Source organism: Pempheris klunzingeri, chromosome 17 (genome assembly GCF_042242105.1).
Source record: "Pempheris klunzingeri isolate RE-2024b chromosome 17, fPemKlu1.hap1, whole genome shotgun sequence".
Taxonomy (NCBI): Eukaryota; Metazoa; Chordata; class Actinopteri; order Acropomatiformes; family Pempheridae; genus Pempheris; species Pempheris klunzingeri.
This window is the reverse complement of record NC_092028.1, coordinates 17897378-17915348: the sequence shown is the minus strand read 5'-3', so window position 1 is coordinate 17915348 and position 17971 is coordinate 17897378. Positions and strand designations below refer to the sequence as shown.

The following is a 17971-nucleotide window of genomic DNA, read 5'->3' as shown; positions in this document are numbered from 1 at the left end:
GGGTGCATAGTATATTTAATTAAATTAATGAATGTTCACGAATCTCTGTTTTACAGATTGTATCTGACATTCTCTCACACATCCAAGGACAACTCATTGAAGAAAAATACAGGTGATTTCCTCTCTAAATTTAGTGGATTTTCAGTTGAATCATACAGACATGAAGTCACAGACAGATCATTTCTAATTGTTACCTAAATTGTCATTGTGCAGCCAGTTCACATTTTAAGACTGCTTTGCTCTCTCCATGTTATTTTATGTTTACCTTGCTGTGCAGATAATGAAATCACATTTCTACATGGAAGCTAATATGTTTATCAAATTCAAATGCTTTAACCTTTCATTCTCATTTTTGTTTTATAGTCATTTCACAGTGACTTATAGGAGAGAGTGCCTAGCAACTGCTGTGAAACTGTTACAGAAGCTCTGCAAAGGAGTCAAACCAGCATCATATAGCCAGAACTACACTGATATTCCTGTAGCTTGTATGAATATGGTTGCATCAGTGTCAGACTTTGTTCACTGTAACAAGGACCTGGTAGGTGAATTTGATGATATAAGACACCATTTTCAGAAAGAATTAAGTCTTGGTTATATTAATTACAGTGCTAATAATTCTCATTTAGGAGACTCAAGAAGAGGAAAGAGAACAGAAATATGCAAAAGACATGGTGATCTCTCAGGCAATGGTCATTATGAGAAACTGGATCAATCTGTCCTTCAGACAGGGTTTGCTCAATAAGGGCATGACATCCCTGTACCAAATTAAGGCTACAGCGGAGATTGAAGTGAGCAATTTTTTTAATAAAACACAACATACACACACGCCTACAACCTGTCATCCGTACACAAAGCGGTAAAATGGTTCTTTTGTTGGTTGTGTTTACAGATGTGGAACAACATAATCTCCATCCACTTCAAAGATGAAGATTGCACAAAACAATGGAGACAGACATTCACAATGGATTTTGAGGGAAAGTACAAACAGGTATGGGTTGCACTGTTTGCAGATCCTTGTGGTTTTCTGTTTTGTTAAACTGTAAGACATTTGATATTTTCTATGTGACTTTGGTTTTAGGAGTCTGCTTTGGATCAAACTGAATTCTACTGCATGAAGATAGAGGAACTCAGTGAATCCCACCCACACGTTGCTGCTAGTATAGAGAAGTGTGCTCTTGAGGCTGTAACATCTTTGTGCCAGGTCTGAAGACACACTACAAAAAATGTACATATATTAATGGCATATTTTAGAACGGTGCTGGACATATGTAAGAATATCAACTTTCTTCTCTACACCAAAATGAGTGAATTACTAATTAAATCTTCTAAAGGCACATTCAGGAAAATGTTCTTGTATAGAGATGCAAGGAACTGCTTATGCCACAGCCTCATTGCACCTATTTCAAAGATGAACCATAATGACTTATGACTGTTTAACCTCACATGCAGACCAAGACTGAGGGAAAACTGTTTGAGAGGCTCAAGATAAACTGGAAGTTTGGGAAACTCATCTCAGCCATTATCCAGAAATCCTGGCCAAGGGACCGACAAGGAAATTATCAGCAAGATGAAGAAGTAGTCCTCCAGCACCTCCTCTCCTGGCCTGCTGCTAAAAACATATTTCAACTACATGGTATCTCCACAGGAAAAATAAACAATGCACAGCCCAAACTACAATATATATAATAAAAAAAAAAACATCATGATCTCCAGTATAGAGTACAAACATTTTCCAATCATTGTTGTGGTTGTAGACAAAAAACTTCTGTCATTGCAGGTGCAGAAGAAAAGCTGATTGAGAAGCTCTCTGAAGATGCCAGGGACAGAATTGCTACAGCCATATCGTCATTCACAGCCGTCAACAGGCAGCTGGTCAATGGAAACATTAAGACCAGTCTGCTCAATGTCATTTTGGGAAGGAAAGACTACTACTTAGAACTGCTGAAGATCGGTAAGAACCAGTTATCATTGGCTTATTTCATATGATAGTGTGCAGTGGCTTGATATTGATATTGATATTGATATTGAGATGTGTGTGTCTGTGATTTGACATTATAAGATTGCCTCTCTGAGAATGAGCAATACAAAGATAATGCCAAAATGAGGAGGCTGTTACAGTGTAGACAAGACGAATTGAAAGCTGTGTACCACGAGAAGGAGCTTGTGGATGTCCTCCTAACAATGAGCCACAAACTTGAGGAACATATGACAGGTACAGTATGGTGGTCATGGCCAGAGAATCATTCAGTTTGGTTTTAATGCAGTTTTAGAAAATCTAACATATGCTTATTTAATTTCCATGGTAGTTGACGTTGCCGACATGGAAACTAGGCAGCAGGTCAACATTGAGATCATGCCCCTGAACCATTTCATGGAGGTTCATCAAATTGATCAACTGCCCTCTCAACTGGCTGGTGTTGTCACCTACTTCAATCTGGAAGAAGAAGTCAGAGACATGGCAGAGGTCCTGTACACCTTCAGAGACAGTTACATATTCAAAGTGTGTTGGGAGAAACACGCCAAACTCCTGGCCGCTGAAGAGATGGAAGATGACAGTACTGATGAACATGACATAGTGGACATTATGGCTACATTACAAGTGATACATGAGGAGATTTTTAGGCCTTGCTTTGATAATTACAAAGACATCTACACCTGTCTGAAGAATGGCAGCATTAGGCTTGAGGAGGTAAACCAGCTCTTCGAGGCTTACAAGGGCAAGTACGAAGAGCTTGCACAGGACCTGGACATCATGTGCAAAGTTGATAAATCGATTGACAAACAGTGGATCCACAGCAGGGTTCAGCAGATCGAACAGTATCACGAGCTTCATCTAGCTGTTGCTTCAGCTCAAATTATCATGATGGTCAAAGACACGCTTCATCTTCAAGGGGACTTCAGGGTTCTGGAGACACTCACAAAAGTTGTAAGTGGCCATGTTTTGAACTATGCATATTGCACATTATGTGACAATTCATCTGGTTAGAACCTCAGTTTGCACACAACATTTGCGTTAAGTAGCTGTATTTGAAGAAGTGTAAAGATAATGCATTAAAGTGGCGTTAGTTAGTTATATTTATATTCATAGATTTAGACAGCACAGTAAACCTTCTGCTGGTGCTGAGTGTCTTTACCTGCTGACTCTTCTTCCTTGCAGAATCATGCTGACTTTCAGAAAGAGCAACTCAGTCGGATTGACAATGACTTGATGCAGACAAAGATGGTTTTGGTGGACATCACTGAGCCCCGCAGACTGTGCCTACAAGAGCTGGGACTCAGAGGGCACTTTGTAAAATGGGTGAAAGATGCGCTTGAAGGTAAGAACATCTATCTTCTGTAGTCACAACGACAACTTATTTTAGTGCTCATTCAGGCAAAGTACTTTAAAAATGTTGTTTCTTTCCAGATATCAATGAATTGAAAGTGTTCGTTGACCTGGCCTCCATCTCTGCGGGAGAGAACGACATGGATGTGGATCGTGTCGCGTGCTTCCATGATGCTGTCCTCGGCTACTCTTCAATGCTGTATGAGCTCAAACCAGACTCTGGTTTCCATGTCTTCAAAGAGGTGCTCAAGAAGCTCTGGAGAGCTTTGGAGAATGACAGCAACTTACCAAAAAAACTGGTAAGAGAGTTTTGCTAGTACTATTACTAAAAAGCGTCATCATGATAAAGTATCTCAATCCAGCCTTTTGTCTGAAGAATTCTTTAACTAACAACAAGAGTGGAAATGCCACTAATTTTGTTGATGCCACTATGAGTCCACAGACAGTGGGGATGTTAAATAGACATTACTCAGAGGCAGATGGTTTGAGATTTTCTACTTATATACTCCATTGTTATATGTGTTAAACAAGAGAAGACCTCATACGTTGAGATGGTTTTACTCTTCCAGAATTTACTAATGCTTTGTTGGTTAAAACACAATCTCTTAAATACATTGATAATAGATGATATGAATAGTAAATGAACTATAAACACTCATGAAAATGATTATCATACAGTCAGGGTACTTGGGTAAACCCTTACCTTACTGAATATAAACAGCACAGTTAAGAATGCTACCTTCTTTTCTTAGCGGGACAGCGCACGCCATTTGGAATGGCTGAAGACTGTGAAGGACAGTCATGGGTCAGTGGAGCTGTCATCTCTGTCTTTAGCATCAGCCATTAACAACAAGGGTATCTACCTGATCAGTGGACAAAGTGTGAAAAAGGTAAATAACAAAATTAAATCTGATAGTATCTCTATATCCTTGCAGAACTAAGTTCTTACAAAATTATCTTTTTGTTTGATTTTCCCAAACCAGTTGAGCCTCGATGCTGCTCTGAAGCTGCAGATTCCAGAGGAGCATGATGAGGGTCAGCAGATGCGCTGCTATTCTCTCGAGGATCTGCGGGAGCTGCAAAACAAACTCATGCTCATGTCTGGAAAAGGGGATCAAGGGCAGAATGAAGTTGATCACTTTGCAGAGGTATATTGAAATGTTTCCCCTTTTATTTGATTAACATAGATTATTTTATTTAACATATAACCTGAAAAAGGTTCTCTACCACTGAAGCTGCATGAAACTGTTTGAAACATTAATAAAACCACAGTTATAATAAAATATTAAATATTAAGTAAATAACAAATAATAATGTGGTATTTTCTCGTCAAATTTAAAAGGAATAGAGCTAATATCTTTTGACATAATGCAATGACTATGACTACCTCTTTAACTCAGTGTCTGACAGCTGTACTATACACAGGTGACCTAAGAGATTACACTATGTCTCATCCCTACAATATATTTAAAAAAATTATTTATCGTAATTATTTTGGAATCATTGTTTTCCCCTTGTGTTGCCACAAGATTGTATCCCCCCTGAATATAATGTACCCACAAAAAAGATATACAGTTGCATGTGACTGTAGGTTTGTGTTTGTTTTTCAGATTTTTGCCAGTGTTCAAAGACTAGCTGAGGCATTCATTGCCCTCTACACTGCTGGCAATCCTCTGTTCAGACACTGGGAAGTGCAAATCAACTGCTGTTCAAGCAGCGAGACACCCAGCATTATGATGGATTTCAACTTGGGCAGTGTTGTCAGTGTTGTCTTTGTGGAGGGCAGAATCGAGGAGCAGCTGCCTGAATTGTGCAGGAAAATGGAGAAATGCTTGGAATATTGGATGGATTTTGTGGACAAACAGAGATCTCAGCATTACTATCTGAACTACTTTACAGCAGAACAGATTGTCTACCTTTGCAGCAAACTGACTCAGCAACATGTAACCAATGTGGAGGATCAAGTCCTCATGATGCTGTCTTTCATTAAGCCAAATTGCACAGCCTCTGACTTACGACAGGTTCGGCATGCACTCCAGTATGAAATCCTCACCAAACCGGAGGAGCAAAATGAGGACATTGAGTTCCAGACTTTTGTTGTGGTGCCAAGAAGTGAGCTGGGAGATCCAGACTTCACCTGTGAAATGGTTACTCTGCCAAGCCTTGTGGAACAGGCAAGTGGTTCGCAAAAATTTGATCTGATATGGAATGCTTATATGAAAGACATGAAGAATTTTCTTCCCCACATTCTTGATATAAAAAGTCTTGGGAAATTGTTGGAATTACTGGCCAACAAAGAAGATGAGAGTGAAGAAGATGAGAGTGAAGAAGACATTTCTGATGATAACACTGGGAACCTCATAAAAAGGCAGCTACCTAAAGGTCTGGCGACTGGAAGTCCAAACCTCATTGTTTGCCCGCACAATGACATTTTGACATCTTGCATCTCCATTTACATGAGTAGTGAAGACGAGACACTTCCCACCTATGATGAGGTCCTCCTGTGCAACTCCTCAACACCATATGAGCAGGTTGAGCTTTTCCTCAGACGCTGTCTCAGCACAGGCTACAGGGGACAGAAGATATACTCCCTACTGTATGGAGATCTGCTCACTTACGATGTGAGCTCTAAGGTTGAGAACTTTTTTCAGCGAATGAAAATGCAAAGCAAGAAAGACTACATACTTGTTATGATCTGCAGCTCAGAAAGAGAACATACCTACCTTCCCTCAGCCTTCAGCCAGTACCGATTGCACATGATTTCCCTGGAGCCAATGGCGAAGATCCAGTGGTATCTCCAAAAACACTTTGTTGTCCCCGCGGATCAATGCAGTGCTGCAGCTGCTTTCAAGGACCGACTGTGTGTTGGTGTCGTCTCATCCAAAAGGGCTGGTGTTGGTGTGTATAATATACAGTGCTCAACCATTTCAAATTCCTAATTCCTAACATTAGTCATACTGCTACAATGACCTTTTTTTTCAATTTCAGGTAAATCTCTCTACATTAAGAGGCTGTATGAAAAGCTGAAGCACTCAACCAAAAGGTCAACAATGATGAAATGCATTCGCTTGATTGAACCTAACGTTGATGAGAATGTCATCCTTCAATCTCTGTTGAACATCCCCAAGAGGAAAGAACTTATGATGTTTCATTTTGATATCACATCATCGGTAATAATGAGTCTCAAGATAATGCTTAGTTTATTGTAACAATATATGTCTTGACAGTTTACATGTGATTCTGACTGACTGTGTTTTTTGTGATTGAAAAGGTGCAGAAAGGTCTCCATGAGTTTCTGTTCAAATTGTTGATTCTGCGCTATTTGATGGACTCTGAGGGGAAGATGTGGAAGTGCAGTAACAAGCAGCTGTATCTCATTGAGATTTTAGAGACGACTGTCAAGTCAACCAGAAATGCTTCACGTCAGGTAAGAGTTTTTGGCACTAGCACAAATCATTTGTCTTCTGATTTTAAACTGCTCCTTATTCCTGTGTTGTGTTCTCATCTTTGTGTTCCCCTCAGGATCAAACTGTGAACGGCACATTCACAGACCTGTTTCCAAACATTTTCTGCCGACCACCCAAAGAAGTTCTAATGCTAGAGATGAGGAAGGAAGAAGATCCCAGCATTGTGAGCTCTGATGACCCACTGATGGATGATGAAGAATTCAGGAGTGCAGCCTTTCAGCGGCCATACCAGTATCTCACACGGTTTCATAATCACAGAGACCTTGATGCATTCACATATCAGGGTGTTGAAGGGTCACACATGGAATGCCTTCAGATGCTTCTCATGCACTGTGGAATTGTGGACCCATCCTGGGCAGAACTGAGAAATTTTGCATGGTTCCTTAACCTCCAGCTGCAAGACTGTGAGACATCTGTTTTTTGTGATGCCGCTTTCACTGGAGACACGCTAACTGGATTCAAAACCTTTGTGGTGGACTTCATGATTCTGATGGCAAAGGACTTTGCCACTCCATCACTCAGCATCTCAGACCAGAGTCCTGGCAGGCAGCAGATGGACCTGACTGGCGTCCGAGATGAGGACTTGGCTCCTTTTCTGATTAGAAAGAGATGGGAAACAGAACCACATCCATACATCTTTTTTAATGATGACCATGTGTCCATGACCTTCATTGGTTTCCATCTTCAGCCCAATGAGCAGAACTCCGTTGATGCCATTGAGCCCACTTCTGGAAGAGTGATAAAAAAGAATGTCATGACAAGGGCATTGTTTGAAGGCCTAATGCTACAGAGAGTCCCTTTCAACATTGACTTTGATAGCCTTCCAAGAGGAGAGAAAATTGAGAGAATCTGCAATGTTCTTGGTATCCAGTGGCCTCTTGATCCTGATGAAACATATGAGCTTACAACTGACAACATCCTGAAGATGCTGGCAATCCATATGCGGTTCAGGTGTGGCATCCCTGTCATTATCATGGGAGAGACGGGATGTGGTAAGACCAGACTCATCAAATTCCTTTGTGAGTTGCGGAGGAGTGGAGTGGCTACTGAGAACATGAAACTGGTCAAAGTGCATGGAGGAACAACTTCAGAGATGATTTACACCAAAGTCAGAGAAGCAGAAGATATTGCTTCTATTAACAAGCAAGACTATGGATTTGACTCTGTTCTCTTCTTCGATGAGGCCAACACAACTGAGGCCATCAGCAGCATTAAGGAGGTCGTCTGTGACAAGACCGTTAAGGGGGAAAGTTTGACATCCAATTATGGACTGCAGATTATCGCAGCATGCAACCCTTACAGAAAGCACACAGATGAGATGATTCAGAGGTTAGAATCTGCTGGCCTTGGGTACAGAGTTCGAGCTGAAGAGACAGATGAAAAACTTGGGTCAATCCCTCTCCGCCAGTTAGTCTATAGAGTTCAAGCATTGCCACCGAGCATGATCCCTCTGGTGTGGGACTTTGGACAGTTAAATGATCACACAGAGAAAATATACATCCAGCAGATTGTGCAAAGAGTGGTGGAAAGCAAAGCAATCAACCAAAGCTACATCAAGTGTATCACTGATGTCCTTTCAGCTTCACAGAAGTACATGCGGACAAGAACGGATGAATGCAGCTTCGTCAGCCTGAGAGATGTTGAACGCTGCATGCAGACTTTTGTTTGGTTCTATTGCCACCACGTCATGTTGTTTGCAGAACTTGAAGAATTTGAGAGTAATCAAAACGCTGAGAAGAATGAAAGGCATCAAAGACAGCCAGAGGCCAGAGACCCTGTGCTTTGGTCTCTTGTCATGGCCATTGGAGTGTGCTACCATGCCTGTCTAGAGAATAAGGATAAATATAGACAGAAAGTCAGCAGAAGCCTGCCACCAGAATACAGCTCAGCCAAGGTAATGCAGGAAATATCACTCATGCAGGATCTACTTCTGAGTGGTGTGCCAATGGGGGATACTATTGCAAGAAACAGTGCCCTCAAAGAGAACGTCTTCATGATGGTTCTCTGCATTGAGCTAAGAATCCCTCTCTTCTTAGTTGGAAAACCTGGAAGTTCAAAATCTCTGTCTAAAACCCTGGTGGCTGACGCAATGCAGGGCCAAGCTGCTCATTCTGACCTCTACAAAATGCTCAAACAGGTCCATTTGGTGTCCTTCCAGTGTAGCCCTCACTCCACACCAGACGGCATCATTAATACATTCAAGCAATGTGGACGCTTCCAGGAGGGGAAGAACCTGGATGAGTACATCTCAGTTGTGGTTCTTGATGAGATTGGTCTTGCTGAGGACTCTCCAAAGATGCCACTGAAGACCCTTCATCCATTGCTAGAGGAGGGGTGCATTGATGACGAGCCACTACCACACAAAAAGGTTGGCTTCATTGGAATCTCAAACTGGGCTCTAGACCCTGCAAAGATGAACAGAGGCATTTTTGTCTCCCGTGGTGACCCTGATGAGAGAGAACTCATAGAGAGTGCTAAAGGCATATGCAGATCTGATGCAATGGTTTTGGAGAAAGTCAGGGATTTTTTCCAACCCTTTGCAAGAGCCTACTTAAACATCTGTCGCAAACAAGGCAAAGGATTTTTTGGCCTACGTGACTATTACAGCTTGATTAAGATGATTTTTGCGATGGCCAAGGCTTCTCAACGGAAGCCCACTGCAGAGGAAACTGTGAAGGCAGTGTTGAGAAATTTCAGTGGTAGGATTGGTGTGGATGCAGTTTCAGTCTTCACCAAAAGACTGCAGATTGCGTCCAGCCTGGAGAGCATCAGTGCCATTGAGTTTGTGAGAGAAAACATTCAGGCAGTTGGACAGGAAGAAGAATGTCGGTACCTGCTGGTGCTAACCAAAAACTATGCAGCCCTACAGATCCTGCAGCAAACCTTCTTCTCAGAAAGTGGCCAGCCGGAAATAATCTTTGGATCCAGTTTCCCAAAAGACCAAGAATACACCCAAATCTGCCGCAACATCAACAGAGTGAAGATCTGCATGGAGACCGGTCAAACAGTTGTGCTTCTAAACTTGCAGAACCTCTATGAAAGTCTCTACGATGCTCTCAACCAATACTATGTCTGCTTGGGAGGACAGAAATATGTGGACCTTGGACTGGGAACCCACCGTGTGAAATGCAGGGTGCACGAATACTTCCGGCTTATCGTCATTGAGGAAAGAGAGGTGGTTTACAAACAGTTCCCAATACCTCTCATCAACAGGCTGGAGAAACACTACCTGGACATCCACACTGTCCTTAAAACTGAGCAGAAGAAGATGGTGGGTGAATTGGAGGGATGGGTGAAAAACTTTGTGTCTGTCAGCAGTCAACACACGGCAGTAGCTCAGACTTACAAGTACCAACCACCAGACGTCTTCATTGGCTACCACTCCGACACATGTGCTTCTGTGGTACTTCAAGTAATAGAGAAGCAGAAGGACAGTTGTGAGATCTCAGATCCTGAGAGGAGGATACTGGAGGAGGCTAAACTCATACTGCTCAAATGTGCCACACCAGACTCCGTGGTTCGGTTGGACTTCACAGGCCTTCCCAAAGTGGAGAGTGAATATCTGGCCAGGGTTTACTTTGAAGAACAGAACAGCAGCTGTTTAGCTGACTTCATTCTTGCTCATACAAGGCAGGACGTCCATTGCTGCTCCTCCTTCACAGAGGTAACCCCACATTACCACTTTCAAATGCTGTATATCCTGAAGTTGTAATTGTAAAGATGTGTTAATGATTTTAATTTTAAACCATAGGTGACAACGTTCTCCAGACTACTGACAGCATCAGACTTGGAGCCAATGGAGCAAATGTTGCATAGTGTTGAGCTTCTCTCACTCCAGCAGTTTGACACGGAACACTCCTTCTTGAAGAAGATCAGGTTTGTTTATATATTGGGGAATGCATCATTTTATACTTAACAGGAAGTAACCTGGTATTGACAGTTTAGGGTTAGGGTTAGGGTTAGGGTCTATACTGCCATGTATACTCGCAGACACCTGTATTATTACAGTATGTTTGTCAGGAAACACTGTATGTTCAGAAGAGCACTGAAGAATTTTTAGCCTGAATCTACTCATGATCTTGCAGTATGATCTCAGTCTAAAGATCAAATCCCTGTTTCCTTGTAGGAACTTCCTCACAGCTGAGAATAGAAGCAGTAACACTGGACCCTGCAACAAGATCCTCATCATTCAGTGTGATTTTGATGAAGCCTCTCACAGTGCCAATCTCATTGCATCTGCAAAGTAGGTCCAATATTTTCTCTCTGTTGGCTATGCACCAGTGTGTGGCTTTTCCATATTGACTTTTGCTGTTCATTTTTAGGTATTCATCCATAAATGAAATCAACAAGATAACTCAGGAGAACACAGGAAGCAAGGTGTTTGTCTACTTTATCACCAGACTGCCAAGAATGGAAGGAGGGACTTCCTACGTTGGCTTTCACGGAGGTAAGGTTACTACATCTTGCGAATTTAAATTCTTTTAACACATTGTTTGTAGAATGGTAAATAATCTGAGAGATGTTTATATTTCTAGGGCCCTGGAGGTCAGCTCACATCGATGATCTCAGACGGTCAAAGGACATTGTTTCAGACATCAAAGCCTTGCAAAACTTGACAATCAGTCAGATGTTTGAAACAAAGATGAGTTTGCCTGAAGGTAAGTGATTCATTGTAAATGGTAATAATAATAATATTACATTTCTTTACATGTAGCATTAAATTGCATAGTATTTTTCCACAGCCATGGAGGTGGATGACATGTACACTGAGAATAAGCAGGAGGAAGCAGAGGTAGAGGAAAATGTAAGTGCTGATAACACATATTTCAATCATTTGCTGTAGTGGGAAAATTGCAAATTTAAAGTGTGTTTCTTTCTGCCTTCGACTGATAATCTACGCCTATAACATTGGATGTATGTGCATCACTTTTAGAAAAAAAAAGTGTTAACATTGTTCCTTCCACACACCGTTGACTGACAGCAATAACATGTCATTTTATTCTTCCTCCTGCTGCAGGGCTGTGATAATGTTGTGGACACTACAGCACTATTGCGGAGCTGTGTGCAGAGTGCAGTGGGTATGCTGAGGGACCAGGTGGAAAGCAGCCTCCGCAGCACTCAGAGAGTCGAGATCCTGCTGACACTCCTCAGTGACAATGACAAATTAACAGGTACTAAGAACAACTTTTTTCCAGTATTTTTCTTGTTACAGCAGTTGTGGTGATCACCATGTTGCAACTCTTGTCAGGTGAATTTCTGCAAACTGTTAAGAGGCATCTTCACTCGCTTCTTGCAACTCATGATGGCAACACCTTCTCATCCATCAAGACCAACTGGGTCATTAAGGAGGCCTCAAACATAGATGCCTTGCAAGAGGGAGGAACGTTCAGGTGAGTGCTTCAGCCGCAGAATCCAATATATGGCTACATATTCCTATTTTTGGAACAGCACTGTTAATGTTTTGGGGGTCATGACAGGCACACCTTATGGAAGCGTGTTCAGGCTGTGGTCGCCCCCCTCTTGGCGCAGCTGGTTTCAGTCATTGACCGCGACCAAAACTTGGACATCCTGCTAGATGGAAACTGTGGTGCATCTGTCAAGAGGCTGTGGTTAGATATCTTTGGCAATGATAAGCTGCTGGAAATTCCACACTTAACACTGGACCACAAGTAAGTGGTGATAAAACTGCATTTTGCATAAATGATACCAAATTTCTATAATTGATACAATTTAACTTACTGTTTACTTTGCATATTTAAACTCTTTGTCATTTTCTCTAATCTCAGCTCTGAGACAAAGACCATCCTTGTACAGAACTACATTGCCCAAGACAGGAACCTGAGCTGTAACATGCCCTTCAGTTGGAGGATCAAGAACTACCTGGAGGAACTCTGGGTTCATGCACTTCAACATGAAGGTAATGGCCTGTTATCAGGTAGAACTGTCATGTCAGTGCTGTGAAGATGTTGACTTTTTGCTTTTACATTAAATGTGCTGTATGTGTCTGTCAGGCCACACTCAACAGGAGTTTGATGAGTTCTTTTGGAAAACGCCACTGGGACGATACATAGAAGGAGCAGACCCAGAGATGCAGACAGAGTTTTTTCATCGCTACCTTCAGGATTTCATCGCCATGACAATGAACGTGACATGTGAAGAAGATCTGCAGGTTGTTTTTCTGTAATACTTAAACCCCGTATATTTAAGGCTACATTTCTATAATGGTGTGTGCATGTATATACTAATTCACATTTTTTGTCTGTCTAGCTACTGTGTGGTGCCTTGAACTGTTGCGTCAATGAGCTGCGATTGGAGCTCAATGACGTGGATACAGTGGTATCACTTCCATGGGTCCATGCTGCTTATCACAAGTTCAAGAACAGACTGCAGAACCTTTCCAGAATGATTTGCATTGAGCCTCAGATAATCCAGGACCTCTTGAGGAGTCCTCATGCCAGAGACATAGAAGAACTGGTGAGCCTCTAAAGACTACTACTCTTCTAAATGATACCTCTTTCATTTTTGAGTTTGGCTGGTCATTAAATTATTATATACTTTTAGTATCATATTTAATCTTAGTTACGTTGCCTTCTTTGTTACCTGGAATGTGTAATGATCTTATTCCCCCCGTCTCCAAGGTACTCGATGTTTATGCTGCCCTTGCATGTGTGGAGTACCTGGAGCCTCAGCTCCTGGACACAGATGCCCAAAGACAAGCCTGGCTCAGACAGGTGAAAAAACTGCAGGTTCCCATTGAGTTGATCTGCTCAGAGGACAGTGTGAGACACTATGGAAAGAGGAGCAAGGCGATCGCCTGTAGAGTCCAGTAAGTCGAGCTTTCTAAAAATAATGAAATGGTCCAAGTGGAACGGTTGTATTTACTGAAGTTTTTAGGCTGCCTTTAGCCACTACTTTTGCTGCTGATTTTGATCGTTATTCCTGTATCCATATTTTCTTTTAGAGCTGGATGGAATCGGATATTCTCTCTCTCGCTATTTGTGGAGCACATGTTAGTGGGCATTGAGATGCTGGAGAAGAAGCTGAAACCTTTAGTCTTGGAACATACAAGACGGCTTGGCCAGGTTGGTTGCTGTTTCATGAGATAAATTCAATTAACTTCTGTAAAATTCGCACCACAATAACCACAATAATTCCTCTCCATAATATAATGTAATATGTCTTCGTCTCTCATCAAGACACTTGAAAAGAATTCAGACCTCAAAACTGCGCAGTCATTTGAGGCTGTAATTGGTTTGCTGAAAACCTGCAAAGATGGAGCAGTCGAACGCATCTTCAGGTAGATGTTCAGTTTTCTATCCTTTGCTTGTTATCACAATCTCCCCTACTGTACTTTGCCTCCACCCTGGGTCTTCACCTGGTTATGTTTTATCCAGGTTTGGTCTTACACTCTGCCCAGTGTGTATGGGACACCCCCAAGATCCGCTCTGTCTTCCATGTGAACACATCTACTGCTTACCCTGTATCAAACAGTGGTTGCTCCCCGGTCAGATGTACTGTCCCCTCTGCATGCAGCCAGTTGAGGATGACTTCCGCATGGTTCCTTCAGATGCCATAAGGTAGGTAACTGTATGTGGATTAGAGCAACAGGAACTTATTTTAGTTTATTTTGTTCCTCATATGGCACAGATATGGTGTGGTTCTTTCTACTTACACACACACACACGCACACACACATGCACACTCCTTTGATGCGCCTTGTGCTGTTGTTACTCCTCATAGAATTGAGGTGACTTGCATGTAATATACTTTAATAAAGACCTGTTTAACTCTCCTGTCTCTTGTTTTGTGTAGGATTCTAATCAACCAACATGCTCAGTTCCTGCGGCAGTGCAATGCATTCTTCATTGACCTGGTGTCCACTGTGTGCTTCAAGGACAACTCTCCTCCCTCTTCAGATGTCATTCTCCATTTGCTGTCCTTTCTCATGGTGGAGGCCAACTCTGTTCCCATTCTCAGAGGTAGGACACTTTTTTAGTCCTGGTTACTTGTGTGTCTGTGTACAACCATGTGTACGTGTGTAAATGTTTTGTCAGCTCTGACTATTCCTCTTTCGTTTATTTTCCAGTTAATCGACAAATTCTGACTAAGGTGCTCTCTCCATTTGATGACTCTGTGGATAAAAATCCAGTGGTTCGGTCAGTGGTGCTTAAACTCCTGCTGAAGTACAGGTGAGGGGCTATGGTTGCGCATTGCATAAGACTTACTTATGAATGCTTCTTTAATGTTTAGCAGTGTTTCTCATTTAGTGTAAATTCTGCTCTTTCTGAAGCTTCGATGAAGTTAAAGGCTACCTCCAACGTCATCTGATGGTAGTTGAACAAAGCCGCATCTTGGAGGAGACGGACAAAACTGAACTCTACTTGTTGTACATTAACTGCCTGGAGGTACACATGAACCAAAATAGAATAAAGCCTTTCCTTTGTTCAGCAGCACTTGTTGCAAATATGCTAATCACATGTGGACTACAATATCCTGCATTATGATGCAACTTGTTTTCATAGGCTATATTCACTTTCTACCTCTTCATTTTTCAAGGATTCCATGTTTGAAAGGCTGCAGTTCAGGTCAAAGGCAGACCAGCAGGTGTGCCTGCAGGATGAAAGTGCCTTCCTGACTGACTACCTGCAGTCACATGGTCAGTCTGCTGGAACAGCCACTGTGGAGTATTTACAGCAGGTGGCCAGAGTACGTATGGACCTGGATATGGCTGCTATCCTCATCGTGGAAAAACGGAGAGCCACAGGTGTGTACATACTGTACACTTATCAGTGACTGAAAATGTAAAATCATGTATGATTATTTCTCCTCTGAGAATGTGTTAATTTTACCAAATATATTTTTTTTTCTGTTTTTAATCACAACAGAGGTGCAGGAGAGTGCTCAAAGCGGAACCGAAGCCTTCCTGACCAGTGTGGTGAACTTGTGCATGCACAGTGGAAACAGCTGGTATCGTGTCTACTTGATCCGTAAGATCTGCAGCCAACATGGAGTGGAGTACGTCCTGAAACTCCTCAAAGTGGATAAAATGCGTTGGCTCTTTCCTGAAGAAGTTCTACAAAAGGTTCAGTTATCCACATTGTGATTTTCAGTGTTAGTGCCCAAATGAAGTCAAGGTTTCATTCTAGATAATAATGCTTGCAGTAATTAAGTAGTGTGGTTCAATTTTCATTACACTCAGAGTGACGAAGCCACCCCAATAGACCAGTATCTTGTCTGTGGGGAGCACTACAAGACTATCAGAGATGCTGTCGCAAAGGCAGTTATGGAAGCCAAAGTGGACGGACTAGACAAGACTTGTGAGGTAACGTTATGTCGCTTTTTGTTGGTAACTCAGCATCAGATCAGGACCCTGCGTTTGTATGTGTGTTTACATACGTGAGTCTTTTGTTTTTTCTTCATAGGGGTGCAAGTGCTCACCACAGCAGACAACGGTTTATCTCCTGTTGGCGCTGTACAGAGAAGTTACCACTCTCCACAGAGAAGCCAATGCTAGCTTCCATCCCAAGCCTGAGGTAGATTCTTCTATTAAAACCCAATGAGCGGCTCGCGCCATATTTGTTCACATCAATTTTAACTTGTTTGTTCTTGTCTTATTTTAAGCACACTCTGGTGTGGTTAGTTACCATCTAATACAAAGAAACTAAATAAATCACATCTACCAAATAAGTTCTTATACAGTTTGTTACCGGACTTTTTTGTCTGTGTTAATAAAGTATATATATTTATATGTCCACAGCAATTAGAAGCCCTGGTGGCCTACGTACAGACCTCAAAATTCCTTGCCAGCCCAGAGTTGAAGGCTTTCGCTCAGGCTCTGGTGCTCAACCAACTTGGGCCTTTGGGTGTTCCACCTGGGACCTCAGGTGCCCAGTGTGTGTTGGTGGACTTAACTGTTCACCTGGCTGCTGTCTTATTCTCCGGGAACCAGGGGATATTAGCTCCCCTGCAGCAGCTGGCAGTGGCACCTGCCAACATGCAAGTATGTATATTTTCAGTTTCTTTCAACGTTGAAAACTAGGCCTCCTCCTCTTTGTTTTGTTTAATTTGTTTTTATTGCAATTTCTTTTTTGTTTTCTGTCGGTACAGGCAGCTTTCTTGCCCACCATGCCAGAGGACATGGTTGTTGTGGCTCGACAGGCTTTGGGACATTTGCAGTGGTACCGTAAGTCACATACAGAAAAAAATTGTTCTCCAAAATTTGAAATATGTCAGCTGAAGATTCTGTACAGCCATGCTTAATACCTTTTTATAGTAATTTTTAATGTACTGTTCATCATAGGTTGTCCAAATGGTCACCTGTGCACCGTTGGAGAGGTATGTTTTGTTCAGTCAGACACATAATAAGCACGTCTTTTTTTCTAGTATTCTTAAATTTTGATGTGTCCTGTTTATTGTTTTTCTTTTTGTCTAGTGCGGCCAGCCCATGGAAAGAAGTCATTGTTTGGACTGCGGTGCTGTAATTGGAGGAAACAATCACCGTCCTGAGCATGGATTTCAACCTCTTCAGTTGCAGTTAGTGGTTGATAAGTTAATTTGGAAAGAAAAGAATAAACTGATACAAAAGCAAATTCATTAGTTAACATTTTCTTTTAACTTGTACTTGTAACTTGTATCAACTGTCTTCTGACAGGGGTGACCGCACTCAGGCAGGCCACATCCTTGGTGACCCCAGTCGCAGGGACAATCCAGACATGCTGGACACAAAGGGCATTTCCCCTGTTCCCTTCACCATTGTTCGCATGCTCACTCACATGGCCATGCTGCTTGGTGCCTGCAGCCACTTACAGGTAGCTTTGACAAAATAATGAGTACAGTCCCAATGGAGATCATTTCCTGCTGCAATATATCCTTGAGTGTTTAAAGGTGTCGTTGTAATTCAGAATCAGAATGAGAATCAGCTTTATTTGCCAAGTATGTAGACGCATTCAAATAATTTAACTCTTGCTTTTCCGCTGCTCTTATGTACTTACACATGAATAGACACACAGGAAAACAACAACAACCAAGCTTGACAAAGTAAACATTTAACTTAAGAAACAAACATGACATTTATAAAAAAAAATAAGTACAAATAGAGTATAACTCTGAAAAAGACATGGAAGAAAAAGTTGTCATGCTCCTTGCTTTTCAGAGGGGAGAGTCAGTCATCCATTGTATT

General features: G+C 41.9%; 1 protein-coding gene across 1 annotated transcript in view; it reads left to right on the top strand.

Annotated features, from left to right (window-relative positions):
* The window catches only part of rnf213a (ring finger protein 213a), a 30120-nt gene that overhangs the window by 6061 nt on the left and 6088 nt on the right, over positions 1-17971 (top strand). The window contains exons 12-55 of the mRNA XM_070848069.1: positions 57-112; positions 364-538; positions 627-788; positions 890-988; positions 1079-1201; positions 1450-1633; positions 1778-1951; positions 2060-2212; positions 2307-2926; positions 3158-3317; positions 3407-3624; positions 4078-4215; positions 4309-4473; positions 4936-6223; positions 6314-6495; positions 6597-6752; positions 6848-10456; positions 10544-10668; positions 10919-11035; positions 11115-11239; positions 11328-11450; positions 11535-11596; positions 11810-11963; positions 12041-12182; positions 12270-12461; positions 12579-12709; positions 12804-12961; positions 13060-13266; positions 13431-13618; positions 13754-13874; positions 13989-14089; positions 14187-14369; positions 14605-14771; positions 14879-14981; positions 15083-15197; positions 15349-15556; positions 15678-15874; positions 15992-16114; positions 16215-16325; positions 16550-16792; positions 16900-16975; positions 17093-17127; positions 17225-17325; positions 17444-17600. Of these exons, the coding sequence (XP_070704170.1) occupies positions 57-112; positions 364-538; positions 627-788; positions 890-988; positions 1079-1201; positions 1450-1633; positions 1778-1951; positions 2060-2212; positions 2307-2926; positions 3158-3317; positions 3407-3624; positions 4078-4215; positions 4309-4473; positions 4936-6223; positions 6314-6495; positions 6597-6752; positions 6848-10456; positions 10544-10668; positions 10919-11035; positions 11115-11239; positions 11328-11450; positions 11535-11596; positions 11810-11963; positions 12041-12182; positions 12270-12461; positions 12579-12709; positions 12804-12961; positions 13060-13266; positions 13431-13618; positions 13754-13874; positions 13989-14089; positions 14187-14369; positions 14605-14771; positions 14879-14981; positions 15083-15197; positions 15349-15556; positions 15678-15874; positions 15992-16114; positions 16215-16325; positions 16550-16792; positions 16900-16975; positions 17093-17127; positions 17225-17325; positions 17444-17600 (11427 nt within the window). The remainder of the gene's footprint in view (positions 1-56; positions 113-363; positions 539-626; positions 789-889; positions 989-1078; positions 1202-1449; positions 1634-1777; positions 1952-2059; positions 2213-2306; positions 2927-3157; positions 3318-3406; positions 3625-4077; positions 4216-4308; positions 4474-4935; positions 6224-6313; positions 6496-6596; positions 6753-6847; positions 10457-10543; positions 10669-10918; positions 11036-11114; positions 11240-11327; positions 11451-11534; positions 11597-11809; positions 11964-12040; positions 12183-12269; positions 12462-12578; positions 12710-12803; positions 12962-13059; positions 13267-13430; positions 13619-13753; positions 13875-13988; positions 14090-14186; positions 14370-14604; positions 14772-14878; positions 14982-15082; positions 15198-15348; positions 15557-15677; positions 15875-15991; positions 16115-16214; positions 16326-16549; positions 16793-16899; positions 16976-17092; positions 17128-17224; positions 17326-17443; positions 17601-17971) is intronic.